At 52.3% G+C, this 25,490-nt stretch overlaps 1 protein-coding gene across 1 annotated transcript; it reads right to left on the reverse strand.

Moving 5' to 3' along the window:
* Loxl1 (lysyl oxidase-like 1) lies at nt 1–25,490 on the reverse strand. The gene is made up of 7 exons (NM_010729.3): nt 23,964–25,490; nt 9,899–10,007; nt 6,637–6,774; nt 5,851–6,007; nt 4,847–4,942; nt 3,033–3,148; nt 1–1,195 (listed from the first exon to the last, which is right to left on the reverse strand). Exons 1-7 carry the CDS (start codon nt 25,162–25,164, stop codon nt 1,189–1,191), a joined length of 1,824 nt encoding a protein of 607 aa, NP_034859.2. The 5' UTR covers nt 25,165–25,490; the 3' UTR covers nt 1–1,188.

The following is a 25,490-nucleotide window of genomic DNA, read 5'->3' on the forward strand; positions in this document are numbered from 1 at the left end:
GTAGCTTTGCCAGGCAGGAGGGCAGTTCCATTTTATTGATGATGAAACCTGAGGCACAGAGGCATAGCATGCCTGGCTCGGCATCAAACGCTAGAACTAGAGCCTTGAGCCAAGTCTCTCTCCCGTTCCTACAGTGATTCTCCAGGGTGGCAGTGGCAGGTGGGCGGAAAGAAAGCTCGAGAGCTGGTGGGAGAGGAGCAAAGAAGTGGACATTTTCTTTTCACGTCTTCCTGGTCCAGACTGGTGTCCAGGAGTTCTAGGATACCATATCCAGGGAAGGATAGTGGAGCTCTTCCCTCCTGCACTCCCTAGAGCCTCCAGACCCACTACTCTACCTAACTCTAACCCATGCTATCCCCTCTGCCAAGAATTCATGTGTCTTCTCTCTTTGGGAAGGTAGACCTTTCCCACTCTAAGGGTCCTCTGCCTCTGTCCAGTTGTCCCAAGGATGCCCAGCACTGTGAAAGCTGTGGTAAGGGCCCAGGGCTGCTGCCATTGGTGGTGGTGATGATGGTGGTGATGACAGTGATGATGATGATGGTGCGGGGAGGTGCTGGTGGTGAGCTACAGTCTGAGAAGGAAAGGAACAATAAAAGGTGGAAGACTGAGGGTAGGGGGAAGAGGCTAGGAGATGAAGCCACCTACCACCTCTGTCCTCATTCTATGAGATGGGGTCCTCTGTCCAGGAAGACGACATGGCTTTGGACTAAACTCTCTAGCATTTCCATGATGGCTAAGGCTGGTGGCCTGGAAGTTGCTGGAGTCCTGGCCGTCCAGCAGCTACCCTTCAACATTTTCCTACACAAAGGCTGAAACCCCAGAATATCTCTTGGGCTTGACCCAGCTGTGGTCCGCCAAACCACAGGGCACAGCAGAGCTCCAGACTAGAAAACCCTTGTTTTATTCAGCACCCGGGCAATCTTGCTGTGTGGGATGGCCAAAATATAAAAATTAGAACCAACAACAGACACCATGGTGTTGTAGAGGAGAAGTAGGTACAAGACAGGGTCTGGCATCCAGAATCCCTGTGGTTTGGGTCCATGTTCACTCCCTGAGGCCGGCAGGGAGGGATGCCCCAGCGGCCAGCTGCCTTTGCCTTGGGCTAGGCGGCTGAGCCTCATGGGGGAGGCTGCCTGGAAGCAGGTCCTGCTTTTCAAGGAGAGACAAGGGGGGCTCTGTCCACTCAGATCAGGACCTAAGGAAAGAGAGAGAATGTCAGTGGTGTGACATCTGCAAGGTGGCCCACCTCTCTGACACATAAGGTTCCTTGTGGTGCAGGGGTGGGTGTCCATCTCCCCTTCGGGGCCCCTCACCTCTTTGGGCACAGTCTCAGCATGCCTCCCGCTGACTGCCCCAGGCCCCAGGTTCTAGCTGTTTTTGTCAAGCAACACTTTCATGCTTATTATTTTCTAAGTCTGACCCCCCTTTTTTTCCTTAAAAAGGAGAAAAATGTTCTCTTTCCCCCTCTTCAGAAACATGATGGAAACCCACATGTGTCAGTCCCATGGCCTTTCTGGGAACGCTCTGTCCAGCTTCCTGTGTATACTGGCCCAGCAGCCTGCCTGTGGTCAGGGTCACAGGGACACCCTCATAAGACCTGGGGCTGTCCAAGCACTTATGTAAAGAGGTCTTGGAAAGAAGGGCCTTTGCCTCCACAACCACAGGCCTCAGGGGAGCACCAGGGCAGCCCTGATGGTGCTAGTGGGGTCCCTGTGACCCAGGACACATGGGTGAATAAGTAGTCATTAGAAACTCAGGCTTATGAAAGCTAAACTGCCCGTGAAGAGCAGGATCAGGGTCATGTTACCCTCTGGCCATGTCCTGGATGATGGAAGCCTGATTCTACTCCTAATTTCCCTGATCGATCTCTGTACTAAAGTAGAGGTGGCAAGACCCATTCTTTCAGGTGTGAGCATATGAGTGGGAGTAATAGGTTAATGGAAGGAAGAGCTGTCTTTAAATGTGCTCTGGTCACATACCGAGTCCTGATCCTTTTCACACACTGAGCCTTGATCCCGGTCACACACTGAACCCTGATCCTGGTCACACACTCAGGCCTGATTCTAGTTACACACTGAGCTCTGATCCTTGTAATATACTGAGCCCTGACACTGGCCATATACTGATCCAGATCCTGGTGGCACACTGAGCCCTGATCCTTGTCATATACTGAGCCCTGATCCTAGTCACACAATGAGCCCTAGTTGCCATCCTTTGACAAGCACAATATTTGGGATAACAACACCTCTCCAGGGATGTGGAGTTTTCACAGCCTGACCACATGGATGATCTAAGCTTAAAGTGCTGGGACATTTTTAGTAGAAGAATAATTGCTGTGGTCTAAGCAAAAAATTTAAATTCACAGGGAGTAGAAGGAAGTTGTAAATTTGTAAGCAACGGGTTCTCTATAAAGTGCTTCCTGGAAGGAGAGATTCAGGAGAATGAGTTCAGCTGGCCTGGGACAGCAGGTCCTAAAGACGCTGCTTAGCAACCATAAGCCAAAAGCCCAGGACCAGATTCTGTTAACTTTCTGTATGATGAAGACCCAGGAACAGAAGTTGGCTTATCCCAACCAGAATGACTCCCAATCTGGTCCACTTGATAATGACACCGATGACCATGCCTGTTGTTCTGCTCCTCCAGGAGTTGGGGACCTGAACATGCAGGTCCTTATCCCAAGCTTTCCTGGGAAGTGAAGAAGGTGGCTCTGAGAGCAAAGGTATTATCAGAGCAAGGACACACACACTAGGATGGCAGAGCCGGTGCATTTAACAGACCATCCTGCCTTCTGCCTCTGATAGGATTTTCTTTCTGAAAATCCTAGGGGACTATAGGGTCAGACCCATGTCAATACCCCATAGCCTGCCTGAGCTCCATCGTGAGCACTCAGCTTGGGGCTGGTACGTATCTGTATTCAGCCATCAATGACTCAGCCCCAAAGTGCAGGAGTCTTAGGTATTTAAGGGGGTCCTGCCTGCTCCTCAGGCAGAAACGTGGTTGGGGTAGGAGTCAGGGGCTGAGCAAACACGTACTGGACGATTTTGCAGTTTGTTGTAGAAACGTAGCGACCTGTGTAGTGGATGTTGCATCTCACCACGTTGTTGGTGAAGTCAGACTCCAGAACAATGTACTTGGGGTTCACGTGCACCTGGAGAAGAGAAATGGAGAGAGACAAGGGGCCTGTCAGGAGGCTGCACCTCACCTGGTCATCAGTGGAGAAGTGACAGATGTGACAGAGAGGAAGACAGATGTAGGAGACAGAGATCTGAGGCCACAGAGAGAAGGGTGGGAAAGAAAGGGCAGCTGTGGTCCAGGAAAGCATCACCTGTCTCCTCAGCAGGAGACTGGAAACTTCTGCAGAGCCAGGGACCACTCCAGGAGGCCCCTGCACAGGCACTGTTGCCAGTTTCTGCCCCAGAGAATCCTGGCAGTGTGGGGTGGAACAGGAAGTCAACACCGGGCCTCCCTAACTCACAGCTATCTACCACAACAGGTCCAGGTGAGCTGTTGAGGGCCCCAATGCTGCCAGGGTGTTTACCATGCCTTGAAGCCACCACTTCTAAAGAAGATGGCCCAAGCATGCCGTTGTGCTCTTTGTCTGAAAGAGCTACAGAGACAAGCCATGACAGTTTGGATTAGCAGTCACTGAAGGACATTTAAGACTGGATGCAGTGGAGTTGGGGGTGCAATTCCACTATGATAGAGCATCTGCCTAGCATGGATGGACTCCATCTTCAGTGTCACACACACACACCAAGAAGGAAAAAGAAAAACCAAAGTAAAATACTTGAACATTGACAGCTCTTCCGAGGACTTAGGTTTGGTTCCCAGCAACCCCAGTCAGCTCACAACCTTTTGTATTCCAGTTCCAGGGGATGCAATGCCATTTTCTGGTCTCTGAAGGTGCTGTACACACACAATGCACAGATTTACATACAGGCAAGACACCCATACAGAAAAAAAAGATATTAGAAAAATTTAAAAATATTAAAAAGAACTAAGAAAATCTTAGTGTATTCCTCCCAGACTGAACTATGTACCATTTATGTGGTTAATTTGGCCACTGCCTGGAACCCAGATGGGCCTTCCTTAGACTTTGATGAGGAGCACACCAGGCAGGACTCTCACACATGCAACCTGTGGAACAGAGCTCAGGCTGCACAACAATGAGTTGCTTCTGTTTTGAAGCCACTTCTCCTTTCCCCCTCTCTATGTTAGTTTTTTCGAGACAGGGTTTCTCTGTGTAGCCCTGGCTGTCCTGGAACTCACTCTGTAGACCAGGTTGTTGAGGGCTGCCTCTCTACCAGCCTTTTTTTATAGGTACTTGTAAGGAAGAGCTAAGATTTAACTTCCTGGGGTCAGGCTGTGGAGACACACTGCATCTGTGGGTATACCAAGCTGAGCAGGGTATCGTCAGCACACTTTCTTTTTTATTTGTCCCAGTAACAGAGAATGGGTGATGGGTAAGCTCACACTATTCCAGGTAGCAAGCGGGGTTCCTGCCAGAAGGAATCTCAGTCACAGATGTCCTGGGGCTTGGTACATGTCCTGCAAGCAGCTGAGAGAGACCCTGCCATCCCAAACCTGGAAGGACGGGCTAAATGGTTCTCTGGGTCTTTGTCACTTAAAGCAGATGGTGTCATCACCTTCCCTGTCACTACAGCTGGGCTAAAGAATCCTTGGAGTCGTTAGGGAAAGAGAAGCGATGTCTGCTTGAGACAAAAACCACCAGAAAGGAACATGATCACATGGGCACAGTCAGAGAAGGGAGCATCTTTCAGAAGCGGGAGACAATGAGCAGGGGTGTCAGGTGGGAGAGAAGAAAGCTGCAGAGCAGGAGCCCTACCTTGAGGATGTAGTTCCCAGGCTGCACATCAGTTATGTCGATCCACTGGCAGTCAATGTCCGCATTGTATGTGTCATAGCAGCCTGGACTCAGGCCCTGGGGAAAGGGATGAATATGGTCCCACCTTAAAGCCACTCCATATCCTCCTCACCCCACCCCCAGGCAGTCTGTGCTTCCTCCCTGACCTGGGCCCTGACTCTGTGCTTCCTCCCTGACCTGGGCCCATGCTGAGCCACTGGGTGGATGAGCCAAGGAGAAGGTATGCCATAGGTAGAGGGGGCATGAAGTGAAGGGGTAGAGGCTTGAAGATGCTTGGCAGAGGTGGCTGGAGGAAGGGCTGAAAAAATAGATGGACATATGGATATTTTGTGGATGAAGCAGTGGAAAGATGGGTTGGGATAGACCTTTATCCCCCCATTAGGTAGATGAGACATGGTGTTGCCTAGACTATATGGCAATGTTCTTTTTTTTCCTATTTCTTTTCTTTTCTTTTTTTTTTTTTTTTTTGTTTTTTTGAGACAGGGTTTCTCTGTGTAGCGCTGGCTGTCCTGGAACTCACTCTGTAGACCAGGTTGGCCTCGAACTCAGAAATCTGCCTGCTTCTGTCTCCCAAGTGCTGGGATTAAAGGCGTGCGCCACCACGCCCGGCTGTCTTTTTAGTTTTTCAAGACAGGGTTTCTCTGTGTGGCTCTGGTGGTCCTAGAACTCACTCTGTAGACCAGGCTGACCTCAAACTCAGAGATCCACCTACTTCTCCCTTCTGTGTGCTGGGATTAAAGGCATGGGCTACCACTGCCCGGTGTGTCAATATTCTTTTATCTCCAAGACAGACACCCCTTAGAATGAGGGAGGAAGTGCTTATACAGGGCCCTTTGATGGTCTCAGGCCTGGCAAGATCCTCAGCCAGAACTAAGCGGGCACAGTCTCTCACTTGCTCACTCTTTGCTTGTTTGGCCCACGCCCATCCATAGACGCCTGCATCCACCCAGCCACATTAGCCCAACCTGCGTGTGAGAGGTGCAGGCATAGCGCTTGAGGTTGCCGAAGTCACAGGTGCTGTCCTCCAGGCAGAAGCTGGCCTTGTGTCCCTCGGCTACCTTCTTGCCCGTGGATGCATCAAGCAGGTCGTAGTGGCTGAACTCGTCCATGCTGTGGTAATGTCTGGGGAGACGAGACAAGAAGGCCTAGTTTCCCCAGGGCTTTTCTTTGTGTCCCCTCATGAAGTGACCCAAATAAATGACCTGCTTCCACGGGGGCCCTTCTAGTCCAAGTCCCACAGGATAGCATCTTGAATGGCACCTCAGAATGGCACCTCCTAAGGCTCCTCACTTCTTTTCTGGACTCTTTCTTATTCTGGTCTCTCTTGGGCAAAATCCTATATTCTAGACATTTCCATCCCTTACCCTATGGCCCATCTTTCTTTTTTTTTAAAGATTTATTTATTTATTATATGTAAGTACATTGTAGCTGTCTTCAGACACTCCAGAAGAGGGAGTCAGATCTCCTTACGGATGGTTGTGAGCCACCATGTGGTTGCTGGGATTTGAACTCTGGACCTTCGGAAGAGCAGTCGGGTACTCTTACCCATTGAGCCATTTCACCAGGCCCCGTGGCCCATCTTTCTACTCAGCTTTGCTAAGGGTCCCCTGAGGACCCTTGACCAGTGGGATCCTCTCCAGGGCAGGAACAAGCACCTGAGTTTCCCAGGGCTACTGGGAAGGGATTCAGTCGCTGAGAGTGAGCCCTGACCAAGAAGGGGAGAAGCAAAGGCCACTTGGAGTCTCACTTACTGGTGACAGCTATGCCACTCCCAGGTGTGGCGTGGCCGGTTGGGGAGAAAGTCCGCTGTGCCTTGGTTTTTCACTCGCTGGGGGAAGCGCAATAGCACTCGGAGGTCATAGTCGGTAGCCTCAGGGGCATAGGCTGTGCTGTAGAGACAGGGAAGGAGAGTGGAATGGTGCTGTGACCCCCCAAAGTCAGAGGATGCTACATCAGGTCCCTGTGACCAGCCCTAGCCACTGTCCTCTCAGCTCCCTCCTACCCCAAAGATCTTGGACATTTGATCTCTGCATGACAGTGAGGTCTGGCCCCTTCTCTCCAGACAACCACCCAGCCCTGGCCTCCTCTCCTCTCTGGCCTTTTGTGTGTGACTGACAGCTGTTAATGGACTCAGACCACAGCCTTGACGACCACAACTTCCAGGCAACTCAGCAAGGGACAGCGCCTGCCACCACCCTGGGAAAGGTTAGGGTCACGTGAAAATCTTCCGAGGATAATTAAAAAACAAACGGTTCTGGGCGGATGAAGACAGCTGAATTGGTAGTGTTTGCTTTGAAAACATTTGGAACTGAGTCGAATCCTCAGAGCCCAGTCCAAACCCAGTACTGGAGCCATGTGCTCCTAATGCCAAGACTGAGGGAGTGGAGACAGGAGAATCCGTGAAGCTTGCTAGCCAGTGGCCTAGCATAACTGAATACTTCCATACAAATGAGAGACCCTGACTCAAAAAGGTGGGTGATATCCTGGAAGATGACCTGAAAGGCTGTCCTTTGGCCCTTGCTTGTACATGAATACATATCACGCATACCTGTTCCCGCGAGTGCATGCACATGCACACACATAAATAAATAAACAAATATAAATAGATCCTAACAGACACATCCAGGAGATTCTAAGCTCTTCCTCCTTCTGGACAGAGCCTTAACTGGTGACCCAAGTGTATGCCATGTCTGTGTGACTGAAAGCCAGGTCTGAGCATCTTGGGCTAAGTCTTCATGTTCCTGGTCCCTTGTGCCCTGCTCCACTACAGACTGGGTGCGAGCTCCAAGGACTTTTCTCCCATAAGACGTCTCTCTTTCCCACTCCTCCCAAGCTGTTTGTATAACCATAGCTCTAGAGCTCACTAAGCTTCCTAGGCCCAAGTCAAGTCCCTTTATGAAGTCTGCCATGATTGCTGTACTTAGCACCTGTTTGCCTGTGAGCTCTTGAAATACTACCAATGGCTCATCCTCATGTCACATGTCCCCTGGCTGGTGCGGGTGTGATTAGACCACCTCTCCCTGATGGCATGGCTTCAAGACCAGCAATGTGCACTTTGTCTTCTGGAAACTTGTGACTTTAAATTACCAGAAGAAAGAGAAAAGAGGAATATCTTTTTTGAGAGAAGGACATACACACACACACACACACACACACACACACACACACACACACACCAGGAAGCCTGGCTGCCAGCTCTCCTTTTTGCAGCTGACCGCTGACAGCTGTCCTGGCTGGCCTCATTTGGGGATGGGTTGTAAGGCCAGAGGCTAGAGGTGGCCCATTGTGGGGATTAGTTCTCTCCGAGAATATGTCTGGCCAGCAGGAGGCTCAGACGCAAGGCCCTGGCCCTGTCTGGGGGAGGTTTGGAATCTGTCTGTGTCTGGGTTGAAACAAAACATCCTCCCTGCCTATTTGGTGAAATCCTGCCCTGCTGTTCGTCTCAGAACATCGTGGGAAAGCGACCGGATCTAGCTTCTAGGCCTAGCTTGGCCACAGGCTCATGGCAAGACTTGAAGCAAATCCCCTCCCTTCTCTGGGTTCGGTCTGCAGTGTGGGACCTGGCCTAGGGCTCCAGCCCACACTTGAACTGATTGCAGAGAAGCCTCCCACTGCAGGGCCCCAGCTCTGCCGGCTTCTCTGACTTGGTCATCCCATCCCAGCCTTCCAGGAGGCCACATCCCTGCAGGCCCCTCCTTCTTTGACCTCACTCAGCCCCACCCCCACCCCTAGCCTCAGAGTTGTGCATCCTGGCTCTTTGTCTCCTCCTTCTGCCTGCTTAGTTCCATCATCTGAGCCTGGAATGAGGGGACACTCAATCCAGCTTGATGAAGAAGTCGCCCAGGGCACAGGGCAGGCTGCCTTCTCTTCACCCAGTTGGGAGCTCAGGGCTGGGCACTTAAGATAGTCCAAGAAGATGTAGTGAGAATTTAGCTTTGACAAAAATGATTCAGACCCAAGCAGGCCGCCATGGAGACTGTACCCTTATCACTGGAAGAATGTCAGCCAAAGTGGTGTGTTCTCCTCCTCAGGACAAGGGACACAAGACAAGGCCTGAATGGCCAGGTCAACTGAGTGGCTGTCCATGGGCGGGATAGGGATACTTTGCCCAATTGTGATGATCTAAGGAACTTTCACCAGAGTGTAAATCAGCTGCTCTACCCATCCCTCCGACCAGTCTCATCTTAAAAACAGATGCCGTTAGGAAAGAAGCATTCCATTGAGTTCCATGCTGATGAAAGTCCTTTATCTTACCACGGAGAGATAAGAGCTTATGGTCAACTACTCTGAGGGGCACGGGGCTAAAGGTCTATAAATGAGTAAATGTTGACATTCCAAATGGTTTCCTAGAGAGTAAAAGCTGAGAGAGTTCTCACGTTAAAAAATTAATTTTAAAAAAAGTGTTTTTAAAGTGAACAATTAAAGAGGGGGAAAAATGCTTTGGGCATCGATGCCCAGAAGAGTAGCAGATCAATGTCCCCTTTAACCCGGTCTTTCAGCACAGGGAGAGCGCCCCCAGAGCACAGAAGCTGAGCTCTGCAGGGCCAGGGCAATGCTCTCCTCCTCTCTGCAGAACAGAACAGTACAGGGCTGAGGCCCCCTTGTCACCCATGCCCAGCCATTCCCTGCTATGATCAGACAGGCTGCCAGGACCACACCCGTCCCTGTCCACGCCCTACAGTTCTGTGCCCACTAGGACTTCCCCAACACCCACACTGACCACTGGAAATACAGACAGGATCAACTTTAGTTCCTTTCATCATGCCTTAGTCTCCTAATAGGGCAGCCCATTCTGCCTGGGCTGGTGTTAAGACTGACGTCACAGTGTAGCAAAGGGCCTCGTAGATAAAATGTGTAGGTTGATGTGATCCATCCCTTTCTTTTTCCTCACTCCTTGAGCCAGGCAAGATGGAGGGCGGGGCTCTGAGAGGCTCAGATACTTTGCCAGACTCTGGGTGATTCCCACGGACTATGCCAAGGCACTCTGCTCCATGCTTCACCCAAGCCTCTTACCTGGCCAGGCACTTCTCCTCTGCTGCGCATCGCAAGGAGTACAGATGGGCTCTCTGCACGTATGTGGATGCCTGCACGTAGTTAGGGTCCGGGACTAAGTCAGGGAGGCCTGGAGAGAGTGGGAGAGGAAGAACACAGCACCAAAAGGTCAGGCTGATTACCGATGGCTCCAACGACCTCCTCCACCAAACTGTTGGCCATTCTTCCTGGTCAGAGGGTCCTGGGCTCAAGGAGGTTAGTAGCAATTCACTGCCTCTACAGCTTGGTGGTGTGGGAGCCATTGAGACAGCCTAGAAGATTTGGAATGAGAACAAGACCCAGGAGCTGGAGGGAAAAGGTGTCTGGAGGGTGGAATGGCATGCCACAAGTAAAGGCTTAGGAACAGGACCAGGGAGACCAAGGGATTTCCTGACTTCCTGACAGAGCCACTCCCTCTGTCCTTGCTCCCCAGGCTTGCACACTGGCCAAGTCGCCCCCCCCTCACCTCTATAGCGAGCCGTCTTCAAAGACCACCAAGACAGCCTGGGCTTATGGCCCAGGGTGGGCCCCAAAATGTTCATAGGCAGAGCTAGGTGGGTGTTAACTGGTAGGAGGGGTGGGCAGGAAGAAAACACTGCCTGAGCCAGCAGAATTCAAAGCCTGGTGTCAACTGAGCTGCTCGGAGTATGTTCTTCTTGGCACCTGCTGCCACTTCTGGCTGTCAGACTTCAGACCAGCCCATAGCTATCCCCTGTGGGCAACCTTTGGTGCCCAACATAAGGGAGGGCCTGGCTCCCACCCCTGCAGAGCCCAGGAGGCTTTTAAAGACTGTTCCAGCCTTTGGAGCACTTGTTCTCTAGGCTATACCAGGGTCAGAAAGTTCCCTTTTTCTTCCACCAATAAGAATCTGGGTACATCAGGCCAGGTGGTGGTGGCGGCGGCGCACGCCTTTAATCCCAGCATTTGGGAGGCAGAGGCAGGCGGATTTCTGAGTTTGAGGCCAGCCTGGTCTACAAAGTGAGTTCCAGGATAGCCAGGGCTATACAGAGAAATCCTGTCTTGAAAAACAAAAACAAAACAAACAAACAAACAAACAAACAAACAAACAAAATCTGGATACGTTAGCACCAATAAGCAGAAACCACAGGCAGGCATCAGACCAGCCTCATGGAATAAGGACAGGATGCTCTTGATGATGGGATGAAGGCTCAGGTAGTGGAGTTGATTCTTGCTCCACAGCTAGTTTACAGGGAAGTGCCTGGGGCTTTAAGTTCTTCTCTAGAGCCTTGAAATTCTGTCCAGCAAATGATTAAAAGAGACTGTAAGTTCTTCCTAGTATCTTAGACTTCACTCTTGGGGAGTGAGGAAGGGTAAAGATGGGGTGCTTGAGTCATGGAGAGGGGGATCTAGGAACCCTGTCTGCCAATCCCTCCCCTCAGCTTAAAGGTCCTGATAGTGAGGCAGACAAAGGAGGCCTGGCTTCATAGCCTTTGACAGAGGTATGTGCCTGCATACTACTGCCCCTCCCTCCCTCCCTTCCTCCCTCCTCCTCCTCCTCCTCCTTCTCTCTCTCTCTTTCTCTCTCTCTCACACACACACACTTATAGATTCTTGCACATACATACACACTTACAGACTCTCTCACACACTCACACTTACATACATGCACACACTTACATACATGTACACACATACACACTCACACTTACATGCACACACACACACACACACACACACACTCACACTTACATACGTCCCTTAGGCCTAGGCCTTGGACCTGTTCTCCCTGGGGCCTGGGCCTCAGGGGCAGCCTGCTCTGGGCAGCCAGGGTGATCTCACCTACTTGGAATGGAGAAAAAGCTTAGAGTACAGGGTGGGTGAGGATGAGGTGGCTCCTGGCAGATGGGGGACTTCTTGGCCAGTCTAGGCTCTATGACATGAGCCCCCTGGAATGTTTGCAGTCATTTCCCCAAGGGACCCTCAGGACCTCAAACCAGCTGGGAGATGGTTCTCATCCACTAATTCCCAGAAGTTTCTGGAAGAGGAGTAAGAAAGGGAGGAGGGGTCCCCTTTCCCCATCTCTAGCAACTCAGCAATAGGTGGGTGTGGCAGCTGGGCTTAAGCCTCATGGGCCCGGCATTCAGCACCAGACAGTCTGCCGCTCCCACCCAGGCCCTGTTTCAATAAATACTCCACAGATGGCTCCACAGAGCTTTCCCGGCCCGACCCTTCCTCTCTAGGCTGTTTCATGAGCTGGCTGTGCAATCCTGGACAGTGGACAATTGTGATCATGTGTTGAACCCTGATCCTGATCACATACTGAGCCCTGATCCTGGTCATATTGAGATCTAACCGCCGAACTTTGATTTTCACCACACACTGAGCCCTGATCCTGTTCACACATAGAACCCAGAGCTGGGTCACACACTGAGCCCTGATCCTGGGCACACTGAGCCCTGATCTATCAACAACTCTGAGCCTTAGGACTATGAGAAAAGACCCTTCAAAAGGAATCCTTTCTGATTCTAATGGAGGTGTAGCTTTGGTGTAAACCAGGGGCTGCTGGGAGGAATTATCTGAGAGTACACTTGAGAGACAGGGGCCCTTACACTTCCCAAGATACAGTATTCCCTGTGATCTTAAAGAGATAGGTACACTGTTACAGATGTGGACAGTTGTGCATCCAGTCACCAACTGTTAAAGAAGCAGAGGATGTGGTCTACTGGCAATGAGTGGGATGCATGTCCTGCCCTCAGAGAGGCCCCTACCTGAACAGAAGGAACCTACAAAAGAGTATGAGGAAATCCAACTGCAGGAAAATCCCAGTAGGGGGTGAGGTATGCCCCATAATCCTGAGTCTCAGCTCTCTCCTGTCATTCTTCTGTTTTTATAAAAATAAACTTTTTGGGCTGAAGAGATGGCTCAGCAGTTTAGAGCACTTGCTGTTTTTTTTTTTTTAATTTATTTATTCATTACATGTAAGTACACTGCTGTAGCTGTCTTCAGACACACCAGAAGAGGGCGTCAGATCTCGTTACAGATGGTTGTGAGCCACCATGTGGTTGCTGGGATCTGAACTCTGGACCTTCGGAAGAGCAGTCGGGTGCTCTTACCCACTGAGCCATCTCACCAGCCCCACACTTGCTGTTCTTGCAGGTGACCTGGGTTCCACTCCCAGCAGTCACAGGGTGGCCCACAACCATCTGTAACTTCAGTTCCAGGGGATCTGATGCCACCTTCTGGCCTCCACAGCCACTAGGCACACACAGAGCACACATACATATATAGAGGCAAAACACTTATAGAAATCAAAGCAAGGAAATAAATACAAGAAAGTGAACTTCTTTTTGAAGCATGCTTTACACACAAAGACACAGATTTTGGTCTGTGCAGTTTGGGAAGGTTCTGACAGATGTATGATGTCATCAACCACTACCACACCAGAGGTAAGAAAGTGTCCCCACCCCTGACACATACTAATATGGTTTTGAAGCACTTTAGATTATTTTTGTCTTCTCGGGTAGTTACATGGAATCGTCCCTGTTATAAGTTCAGCATTGTCTTTTTTTTTTTTTTTTTTTTTTTGAGACTGGGCTTCTCTGTGTAGCCCTGGCTGTCCTGGAACTCACTCTGTAGACCAGGCTGGCCTCGAACTCAGAAATCAGCCTGCCTCTGCCTCCTGAGTGCTGGGATTAAAGGCGTGTGCCACCATGCCCGGCCAGCATTGTCTTTAATTTTGACCACCACCAAAGTCCCCATGACTCACCTAACTCCTCCCTCCCTCCCTGTGCTCCCAGTTCCTTGCTATCCTAGAAGTTCAGGCTGGGTTTCCTACCTCAGCCTCAGGAACCCTTGCTGCAGTCCCAGGACCCTCCCTTAGCTGGTTTGTTTTTCCAGGTAGGAACAAAGCTTCCTTCTTCAGGAGGATAGGCTGGCTTTTCATGGTGGGGCTTGGGTATGGGAGAAGGCCGGATGTGATGGAAGGGAGAAGAAGGAAGCCTTGCATAGAGATTGGCAGGTTCAGGGATAAGGGAGGCTGGTTTGCCATTGGCTTGTAGGGCACAGGCAGGGTGATCAATGTGGAATGAGGTCCAGGTACTATCAGTGTGGTCACCCCTGTTCCAAGATGGGTCAAATTCAAGGGCACCATCAGTTATGGGAAAGAATTCTGAGGTAGAATTCTGGGGGTTGGCATGTATTTTCCAACAAACACAGATTTGTCCTAGAGCGCCTGCGATCTGCACAGACTGAGTAGTTCAGGTCAATGGGACTATGTTTTTTTTTTTTTTTTTTTAAGATTTATATAAGTACACTGTAGCTGTCTTCAGACACACCAGAAGAGGGCGTCAGATCTCATTACAGATGGTTGTGAGCCACCATGTGGTTGCTGGGATTTGAACTCAGGACCTTCGGAAGAGCAGTCGGTGCTCTTACTCACTAAGCCATCTCTCCAGCCCGGGACTATGGTTTTAAAACACAAGTTCCGGCTGGGCATGGTAGTTCACACCTTTAATCTCAGCACTTGGGAGGCAGAGGCAGGCTGATTTCTGAGTTTGTGGACAGCCTGGTCTAGAAATTGAGTTCCAGCAATTAAAAAAAAATTGCAGCCAGGAGTTGTTTGTTTGTTTGTTTTTAAACAAAAGGAGGAGGAGCAGAAAACACAAAACAAAAAACCTCAAAACCATAGATGAGGGGAGTGGAGAGATGGCTCAATGGTTGAGTGGTTGTTGCTCTTACAGAGGACCCAGGTTCAGTTCCCAGCACCCACATGGCAGCTTCAAATCATCTGTAGCTTCACAGATGGCGCCACAGAGCTTTCCCGGCCCGACCCTTCCTCTCTAGGCTGTTTCATGAGCTGGCTGTGCAATCCTGGACAGTGAGAAGAGCCAGAGTCCAAGGCTAGGGGCACTCGAGAAGCCAGCTATAGTGTTCTTGTTCCCTGACTGAGCTTGACCCTGGCCACAAGAATTTGCCAGGGAATTTGATGCCCTCTTCTGATATCTTTGGGAATCAGGCAAGAATATGACACACATGTATACGTGTCACCAAATATTCACATACACATAAGAATAGAAATGACAGTCTTACAGGACCTGTTCTGTGTCTTCATTTTTTTTTTTTTTTCTGTTACTGTAAACCTTCAGGACCTCTTCCATGGCTTGGCACTGCTAAAGAGGAGTCTACAGAGCGCCTCCCCAACATCCCATCTGACCAGGCTCCTGGGAGGGAGTGACCTCTGAGCCCTGTTTCCCACCCATGTTCTCACAGGCTTGCTAAGCACACACAACCAGCTCCCCTTTGAACCCACAGGGAGCCTGCAGCCTTCCTCATCCCAGTCTCACAGGTTGGGGGTGGGTTAGAGCCCAAAGACTGTGACAACTTTACCCCACTGCCCATTCTGAGGGTGGCTGGGTCACTGTGCTGGCTGGGCTCCTTCTGTTGGAGACTTGTATGTGGTCCTCTCTGGGACTCTCTGCCTCCCTGTGTCCACTCTGATTCCCCTTGTCCCCAAGGCCTGGATCCCTGTGCCAGGCCCCTGTGTTCATTCTTCTCTAGGGGGAGGGGGGGATGTGTTGTTCAGACTGGGTCAGTGTACTGGGAACACTGAGTCAGAGGACAGCAACGACCCTTGGGATAACCGAAGCCCAGGGCTCAGCTGGGGAGGGCCTGGGTGTGAGTGACCCAGGTCCCAAGTCATTAAGCAATCAGACAAAGAGCTTCCTGCCACAATGGGCCCCTGGGCCAAGGTAGTGACGATCTAGCCCAGGGAAAGGCCGAACACTGCATCTCAGCTTTGTCCTCAGAGTCCTCTATGGCAGTCAGGGTTCCACGAAAGGACCAGTCACACTGATTCTTGTAACCAGTGGCCTCAGGATAAGCCCTGCCCTCCAGTGGTGGGCTAGGACTGATACTGCTGGACCGTTCTTATGATGGTCTCTGGGGACCTGAGGACAATTACCATCTCCCTGGACATAACTCAAGTGTGATCTAGTAGGTTAGTTCACCCTTGTGTTGATCTTCCCAGTGTTCTGGCCCATTCCCTCATCTGAGGCTCAGTTTCCCTGTCTGAAAGATGCCGGAAAGACTGAGCTAACTGGCTCTTGAGCACAGGTTGGAAGGATCCATAAACACTTGGAGATAAAAATAGTTTTTTCAGAGCTATTCGATCCATTCTCCAGCCTTGGGTAAGAGCCTGAGACCTCTCCCGACCTCAGCAGCCCATGCTTCAACAGTCAGGAAATTATCCCACTGGCTGACCCAAATCCTTCCTGCCTCATTAGAAACCTGGTCCCTCCTGCCCAGCGTGTGCCTTTGCATGAGCCTGCACTTCACCTCTTCTTCTTATGCTTTGCAGGTTCTGGGAGCTCCATAGCCCTCCCCTGGCATCTGTGTTCCTTCCCCTAAGCCCCTGCTGCTGGGGCTCTTGGAGGATGGGAAGTGGAATCCAGCATAGCCCTAATCTCTTGAGCCCAGAACTGGAGGATAAACACAGTCCAGCAGAAACCCATCAGTCGGTTGTGAAATATGTGCTGAGCGGGATGTTTTGGCAAATGAATACAGCCAGCCAGACTCCAGAGGAGCCCCTAGGTGGGGAGAGCAGAAGGCTCTGCCCGGCTTAGACTTGAATAAAGATGAGCGAGCTCAGGGCAGAGCTGGCAGCTCCCAAACCCAGGAAATTATTAGCTAATAATTGAAACATTAAGTTGTCAGCACCTGCCCAGAGGTGCTCCACCTGTTCTTGCTAGCTTGCAGACAAGGTAGCTACAGAAGCCACTCTGCTCCACTGTGATGGGCAATTTCCAGGCTGGGGAAAGGGGCTGTTATAGCTACAGAGCCAGGTCTAGAACCTTCAGTGACTCCCAACCGCCAAAAGAGCGGAGCCTAGACATTTCAGGATGGCTACAAAGGCCTTTTGTGGTCTGTCTTGAACCTTCCCGCCACGCTGGGACTCTGAAGTATACACAGCAGTAAGCAGGTCCTGCTTAAGGTAGCAGCTTGAGTTCTCTGTTCCCTGTGCCCTTCTGTGCACGCAGACCCCTCCCTCATTCTCCAGGTCAGTTCTTAACACCATTAGGCCCAGAGCCCACCTGTCAAGCCTAACTTCCTCTCCCAGCGTCCTGCTTTCTCTAATAGCACTCATGCCCATACCTAACTTCCTAACTCTACACTCCAGCACAGCTGTTAGGCTCCTGCAGGGCCTCCTAGTTCACAGAATGTTAAGACCAAAGACTTCAAAGTGGCCCTGGAAATTCTCTTTAGTCTGAGCCCTGCTAATCTTTCTTCCCAGTCTCCCATTCCACCTCAATTCCTACTTTACTCCATGTAAGCACACCTGAGCACACTTGGGAATTCCTGTCTTTGGATCCGTAATGCTCCTCTTCCAGATGGCTGAATAGCTAGCTCACGCATGCCTCCTTCAAGTCTTGGTTCTGATATCCCTTTGCTGAGGCCTGCAGGGGTCACCTCTGTGAACTGCTCCCTTCCTCCCGCTCTTCATCTCCTTAGACACCTCCATTTTAGCCACAGCACCTACTACTCTCCCTATGAATTATGTATGTAAATGACAGTACAAGGCCCTGAAAGGCAAACATTTCATGTCTCTTTTCACTAACAGTGCCCAGCTGTATGCGCTCGGCACATAGTAAGGTGCAAACATCCCCGCCAGGTGACTATACTTCCTCAAGAGATGTTATCCACAATCTTCAGCTGGAAGCAGTCAGGTTGATGGGCATTGTCATCTTTTGCCTGCACTGAGCTCCCAGCTTGGGTATCCCATATGTACAGTAGGAAGCTGGGAGCTGGACACTTAGGTCAGGTGGTTTCTTATTGTTATTCAACCATGGCTGAAAGAGAAGGCAAGGATGAGTCTAGGGCACTGTCACCTACCTGCCCAGGTGCTCAGGACCAGCACCTGCAGACACTCAGTGAGCAAGTGTATGAATGCCTGCACCCACAAAGACTCTGGGATCACCTGCCCTTCTGAGCCTCTTTTCTTTATCAAGCAAAGCTGCTGTTTGTTTTCTAAGCCTCTTTACTTTGGGCTTGGGAGACACATGGTTCCAAGCAGGGGAAAGGGTAGGCTGCCTCCCAAGGTTTGATGCTTTTGACAGCACTGGCCTCTCTCCTTTCTCTCTGGCATTCTGACTCCCTCTCCATTTCCTGGAAAAGAGTCAGATGCCTGGTTTCTAGGCGTTTATCACAAGGGGGAGGGCCAAGAGACCCAAGCCCAGCCTTTACTCTGTAATCCTGCAGTCTGGAGGAGGAGGAGGCAGGAGGAGGCGGTTGGGTCAGGCCATGGGTGGGAACAGGGTTCAGTCTCTCCTTCCAGTCTCCTGCCCCCGCTTCTGCTCCGCAGGAATGCTGGGCACAGGAATTGGAAGCAGGTGTGGGCTGCCTGGCTGGACTTTGGGAGGCCTCCTGTTCCCTTCCTCTCCTGCTCGCTCTGGTCACCGCCTGGGGAGCTTTTCATGTGTTCTTGGCTTGGAAAGGAAGTGGGGTGGACTCCAGCAGGGTGCTCCTGGGGAGAGGTGCCCATCCTGAGTCCAGAAGATACACCCAGGGGCATCAAGAGAAAGGAAGGAGGGGGACAGAACTTCCTGGCTAAGCCCAGCAGTAGCTTGCTGCCAGCAAAGACACTAACTAGCCTCACTACTCCCACTTCCATGAAGTCCCAACGGTGGTGGGGATGAGTGGGACAGTGTCTGTAACCTCAGGGCACAACCAAAACAACAGCAACAACACAACAAAACATTGCCCCCTCAAGAGATTCAGACAAAAGAGTCACTGAACACCCTGAAGTCAGGTGCCACTGTAAAACACTTCCCCAAGGGGCAAGGCAGAGTGAGAATGGGGCAGAGAGAGGGTAGGCATCCTTCCTAGTCCAGGTCAGCTGTTCATAACTCTGTGGCCTTGGCTTCTCTGAGTCTCAGTTTCCTCCTGTATAAAATGGGTGATAATGCTATCCTATACTATTAGCTGTACCTAAAGTTGTTAGGTGGCTCAAATGAGAAAACAGGAAGAAACTGCTTGGCAGAACATAACTCCCTTATAAGCAGTGGCAGCTACCATCAGACGCCTGCTTAAACAAGGGACGGCTCCGCAGAGACGTCCAGTCTGAGGGCAGGGGAGCCAGGCCAGGAGCCAGGAAGCCTGCCTGGGAGGAGGCTGCTCACAACTGTGAGTGTTCCCTCAAACATCCACACACCTCTCTCTCTCTCTTGTCACCACTCACCTGAGTGACCCTCTACAACTTTCACAGAAGGAACAACTGAGACTTCAGGGAAAGGAGAGGGATGCTGAGCGGTGATTCTGACTCTGGGCCCTTCACTGAACACCTCACCTGCAGAGGTGCCTGTCTTACACAGAGGTTATAAAGTGACTTTAACTGTGAGACTGTCAGAGTGTTAGCCACTTGGCAAGTGCTGAGGTGACAGGGACGTGTTCTGCCACTCCCATGCCATCTTATTGCCACAACCAGTACCTAAGTAGCCACAGAGTGACTGAATACATGAACGAATGAATGAGTGAGCAAATGAAGTGTGTGCACTATGCAATAAACACTGAAGACTTTAAACATGCATAGCTGTGAACACGGGATGAGTTCACATGAACTCAAGTCCCAGTATCCCTATCAAAAGCCATGGAGTGACCCTTCATCCTGTCTCTCGAATGGGACCATTAACAGAACCAGGCTGAGGCTCGAGGATTAAAGAAAGGAACTGGAGCTGGAGATCATTTGGAGCCTCCCCGGGTGTGTGGAGGGCAAGAAGGAGAGGCCCAGCTGGCAGAGAGGCAGGGCTCTTGTCCTACCTCCCCTTATCTTGTACAAAGCTTATCTGTGGTAGCTCTGAACCATCTCACCAGGCTTCCTCTTTGCATATTCCCAGGGCCTGTGATCTGTGTCACTGAGAACTCGTAGGAGCAATCACAATCATGACAGCCCGTATGGGGGTCACAAGGCTCAGAAGAATCCGGGCCGTAAGGCTCCAGTTCAAGAAGCTTGCGGGTGGAGGCCTCTGCCTTTCTGTGTGCACCTATTCAAAGTGTTGTGGAGGAGATCAGAGGACCTGGAAGGGAAGGCAGGCTGGGGAAACAGGGAACCAGCCTCAGATGAGTGAGGGCAAGGAGCCAGGACTGCTCCCAGGCCCCGAGGGCATCTGCAATGCACCAGGCTGGTTAGAGAGGGCACTACCCTGGAAACACCCTTAGATGTTAGGGGAACATGTTCTCCCAGGAGCAGCACAATGGTGGCCCTGGGTGCTGCAAAGGAGGAGGAGGAGGAAAGGAAAGGAAGTACCTTAGACTCTGAGGTGTCAGGTGGAAGTGTCAACATCCAATTGGCCTTGTCAAGACAACGATGGATGGCACATGCCAGGCAAGGCTGGCACAGCCACCAGGGATGCCCTGATGCATAGCTATCTTTGCGACCTGTTCCAGATTCAGTGGCTATGTCTTTCACAGGTTGCCTGGGCTCAAGAGGCAGGCCAAGGTAGAAGGGGAGGAGAGCTGTGGTCTTCTGGGGCTGGGGGGCATCTCAACTCTGAGACCAGCTGCTCAAAAACTGTGAGGCTGTGATAAGCAGGAGCCAGAGCAAGGGTGCCAGGAAGAGGAGGGTCTGGCAGCAGCCTCAAGGAGAGGTGGCATAGGGGTGGGCACAGGGCACGGGACCTAGCAGCTCTGGGAGGCAGCCAGCCATGCCCCAACCCCCTCTGAGTGGAATGCGCTGTGAGAGATGAATGAGGCATGTGAACCAACCCCCCTGGGCCTCTGCAAAGCCCCCTTCACCTTTGTGACCTGTCCCAGAGTTAAGAGACAAAGGTACTGCAGAAGCCTTGGGCAGCCCAGCACACAGCATGAGAAGAAAGGGGAGGCTGCTGAGGCAGGGGCTAAGCTCAGGACAGACACTTGGAAGGCACACACACAAGGGGGGACGTGGGCGGTGCTCACATGTGTTTGGTGTTGTAAGGACAGATGCACACGCCCACACACAAGCACAGGCTGCCAGCGCTGGGCCTCAGACCCCTGGGTATGTGGCCAGGAGGGATGAAGTCAGCCTCGGAGAATCTGCCCAGGGCTCCCACACCAGGCCTGGGGGGCTGATCTCAAGTACAAGGCTCGGACTTCACTGGCCTGGGATTTTCCATGGTCTTGGCCTAGCAGGGTGGGGAGGGAAGGGCCAATAGTAGGGAAGTCTAATGCCCCTTCTCTGGCTTCGTTGTGGGCCCTAAATGTACTCCGATCCCTCCCATCCCCTATTTTCTCCATGATCACAGAAGAGGGAACTTCGAGAATGCTGATTGTGTTCCCCTGCACAAAGCTTGGCCACCTCCTCCTCCTCTGAGAAGTTCTCTCTGAGCCTCTGGATTGGAGGCACTCAGTGTTGCATTACAGATGTTCCTCCTCCCCTGCATTACAGATGTTTCCCACTCCCCTGCATAACAGATGTTCCCCCCTCCCCAGTCTGATTCACTCCCAGCTCCTGTGATTCCATTTGCTGTCTGTTTTTGTTTTGTTTTGTTTTTTTTTTTTTTGAAACAGGGTTTCTCTGTGTAGCCCTGGCTGTCCTGGAACTCACTCTGTAGACCAGGTTGGCCTTGAACTCAGAGATCAGCCTGCCTCTGCCTCCCGAGTGCTGAGACAAAGTCTTGCGATGCCACCACCACCTGGTTCGGATCCTTTGATTTTTGAGGTGGAATTCAGAAGCCCACTCAGGGCTGAGTTATGGATATGACGGTGTGAGTGCTCCGTGTGAGTGCTCCCCCAAGCTGAGGGAGCACTGCTCTGTACCTCCCACAGCTCTTATTCCCAGTGCTGACCTATTCACGGCACCAAATTGTCCTTTCTTCTGTGCTTCCCTTAGAGCAGAGCCTGAGTCTGATGCATGCCAACCTATCCACCTTGGTCTCAAGAACACACTGCCTTCAGGGGAGAAGCACATTTGGTCTGAAATGAACTGTGGGGCTTAGGAACAGTAGCCAGAGCCTGCCGAGTGTCAGGAATCCCACTCCAGACATGGACCTTGCCCTAGTCTATCCTCCTCTGAACCAAATGACTTCCTTGAAAATTCACAGGCCACAGAGGGTCCCTAGGAAACACGCTGGCTCGAGGCCAGCTTTGTGCCACTTGAGGCCTCTGTTTTTGCCTCAGCCTAGAGGTGGAGCCCTCCCGGTTGAGCTTTGCTGAGATGGGGTCTTACATTCTAAGAAAAGCAGCCACTAAAGTCAAGTACTTGATAGGTAACGCCCCCCCCCCCCACACCTCTTACAAGGGGCTCCCAGGAGAGGCAAGTCAGCACAAAGCCATGGTAGACTGCTGCAGGCTATGCCAAGCTGGTGACAGAGCTCGGTGGAGGTGTTTGGCATTGTCTCATAGAAGCCCCCCCACCCCAACCCATTTTATGATTCACCCCCAGCTCCTATGGTTTTCAAAGTGGGATGCAGAGTTCGACTCAAGCCTGTGCAATGACCGGGACACAGTGATCGCTCTCCTTCCCTTCAGGCTCTCCTTCCCCTGGTCTTCAGCTTCAGGGTCCCCCAAACAGCAGCCCTTCAATCAGGCCATCTTGGCGGGAGAAATCGTTATTCAGTGCTGACAGAGACTGAGGAGCCAAGGCTGGGCTGAGCTCCAACACCCTTGAGTCCCAAAGGCTCCTTTTCACCCGACAGCCCTGGTATAGCAACCCTGGTATGGAGAAGGCAATTGCAGACAGGGCGCTGCCCCAGGGTGCACTGCGTGTGCATTGAGAACTCGGTGGAAAGCTTGACATACAGGCAGCCCTGTATGGAGAGCATCAGCAAGGGGATTCTAGGACAGCTGCGGACGGGCTGATGGCCATCCAGCACTGGCCAGACGCAACAGTTGGCCCCTGTCACAGTAACAGCACATGTGGAAGCTGCCCATCTGGCAGAGGAAGACTACTCCACCCTGACCCTTGTGTGCAGATGACATGGCCTTCCCAAGGATAGGTCATATCTTCATCCCTGGGGAGAGCCAGAGGGTGGCCTGTCTTCAGACATTTCCTGGGACTCTCCCTCAGAGCCAAGACGAGAGTGAGGTCGTGGAGCACGAGCCTGGGTTATGTTTTACAGAACATCATGAAGTACGGTGCCCTAGAGAAGTAATATTTAATGTGATGTGTTTAAAAACAAAATCAATACAAAAAATCTGCAATGAACAAATATCCCATTTCAAATAAAAAAAGGACCCATTATTGATTTTTCAGTTTGCCCCAGGTTATGGAAACATTATTGAGTCTGTTTAAAATTTGGACATATTTGTTCATAAGAGATTTTTTTTAATGCACTGAAATAGTACTAATCTTCATTACTGTGGTTTCTTTAGTGCTCAGTTGAATTTTATGCCCTGGCCAGTGGGCTCTGGCATCCCCAGCCGTGTTGGGATCACCTCAGGGGTCTGAAAATTTTGTCTGTTCTAGTGCAGCTCTTTGGCTGTTTACTCACCTCACTAAGGGCACAAGGACACTGCAGCATCTCTAGAAGCATTTTTTTTTTTTTTTTGGTTTTTCGAGACAGGGTTTCTCTGTATAGCCCTGGCTGTCCTGGAACTCAGTTTGTAGATCAGGCTGGCCTCGAACTCAGAAATCCACCTGCCTCTGCCTCCCGAGTGCTGGGATTAAAGGCGTGCGCCACCACGCCCGGCTCTAGAAGCATTCTTAAGGCCTCTTGACCCTGAAGGTCCAAGACTCCCATGATCCTTTGCCTCACTTTGTGCACAGGCATAGGGGAAATTTCTAAAAGTGTTAAGAGATTCCCTGGGAGAGGGAGAAGCAAGGGAGCAAGACTTTCCCCACTCGTCCCTAGATGACCCCAGCTAGATCTGCAAAGTACTTAAAACTTGGCTAGTCCTTCCACTATTCTCCCCAAGCCAGAGTCAAAACACAGGCCTACCAGATAGGCCTTTGACCCAGATGGATAATAGTTGGATTCAGGAGGAGAGGCACGCAGGGGCTGCATGGTCCTTGTTAAGCCACCACTGGAAGGCCTTTGATAAGAAACAAACAGGGTCCGCACCAGCAATTCACCAGTGGCCAAAATGTCGAGCCAAGGCGCTCGTGGATTGTACTCACCGCGACCATTCTGGTTGGGTCGGTACACACTACCCACGCTGAGACGGCCCTGCTGGGCGCCGTTCCGCTCCCCACCCTGGGAGGGCGCATCAGAGCTTCGCACGGGCAAGTAAGGTGGCTCCAGCACGCGGAATGGGGGCTGTGGCTCCACCGCACGCGGAGGGACGTAGGCCTCCGGTGGCACATTGGCTGCATAGGGCGGGTACCAGCCGAGGCGAGGATCGCCAGCGCCACCGTAGGTGCCACCGGCCCCCGCGGGGGCCTGCGACACGTCGGTGCTGGGATCAGGGTAGGCCTGCTCGAATCCCGGGGTGCCTTCATTGTACAGGCTGTGCGAGTAACGACGGTCAAGGCCGTCGGAAGGTTGGGGCTGAGGCTGCGGCTGGGGCTGGGGCTGGGGTTGGGGCTGGGGCACATAGGGCCTCTCTGGGGCTGGGTAAAAGCCCTGGGCCGGGTACTCGGGCTGCTCCTCGCCTCCTCCACCTCCGTAGTCCTCGTAACGCGCCCGGGGCTGGAAGGGATAGATGACCCCAGCCGAGGCTACAGCCGCTGCCCCCGCGCCCATGCCGCCGCCCGCACCACGGTAGTACACGTAGCCCTGTTCGTAGGTCCGTGACGCGGGATCGTAGTTCTCATACTGGTTTACGAAGGGCGCCTGCGGATAGGGGAACTGCTGCGGGTAGGAGGATGGCTGGCGATAGGTGGTGGCGAAGGCCGAGGCCGAAACCGAGGAGGAGGCGGAGCCCCCGTGCCGTTGCTGGGAGACGGAGGTGCGGGCCCGAGCCATGCCGGTACTGTCCCCGACGGCCACCTCTCTCCAGTTGTCGGGCACCTGGCCGAAGCCGAACGGGTGCCGCGTTTGGCCGCGCACAGTGTCCGAACCCACGCGTCCGGGCAGGGGCAGGGACGGCGCCTGCCGACGCCGGGGTCCCCCCTGACTGCGCCGCTGCGACGTTTGGGGCGCGCCTGCCAGTAGAACCCTGGAGCTAGTCTCCCCTCGTTGGGGCCCCGCGGGCACGTACTCAGAGCCCGAGTTGAGCAAGCTGTACACCTGCCCGTTGTTCTCCCACTGGATCAGCTGCCGCCAGCGTCCTGGGTCCGAGCCCTGTCCTGGCTGCGCTTGCTGCCCGTGCACCAGGACGCACAGGCAGGCACTCCACACCAGGGTCCTCAGCTGGCTGCCGGCTCCGGCCAGAGCCATAGTGGCCCTTCTGCAGAGGCCGGGTGGGCAGAGAGTGGGCCTCGGTGCGTGCTTCTCTTCCCACGGCCTCGAGGACAGGATGGCTCTTCGCCTGCCCAAGCTCTAGCTTTGTCCATCCTGGCCTTGTCCCGAGCGGGACGGCTCCTCCGATGACAGCATTTCGAGGCCAAGGGGTCAGGGCAGGGCAGGGGCGGTGCCCAGGGCTGCACGAGGCTTTCCGTAGGGCACGGGACGGGCAGGACCTCCTGGGGCCCTTACATGGCCAGCCCCACACTGGCTGGCTGCTCGCTAGGCTGGCGCTTTCCCACTCTGAATGAATAAGCAAC

This window comes from Mus musculus, chromosome 9, assembly GCF_000001635.26.
Source record: "Mus musculus strain C57BL/6J chromosome 9, GRCm38.p6 C57BL/6J".
Lineage (NCBI taxonomy): Eukaryota > Metazoa > Chordata > Mammalia > Rodentia > Muridae > Mus > Mus musculus.

Coding starts and splice junctions, on each gene's coding strand:
- Loxl1 (NM_010729.3), bottom strand. CDS start 25,164: ATGGCTCTGGCCGGAGCCGGCAGCCAGCTGAGGACCCTGGTGTGGAGT. Junction 6,775..9,898: donor GAGGAGAAGTGCCTGGCCAG/GTAAGAGGCTTG, acceptor CTGTCTCTACAG/CACAGCCTATGCCCCTGAGG. Junction 6,008..6,636: donor GAGTGGCATAGCTGTCACCA/GTAAGTGAGACT, acceptor TCGTCTCCCCAG/ACATTACCACAGCATGGACG.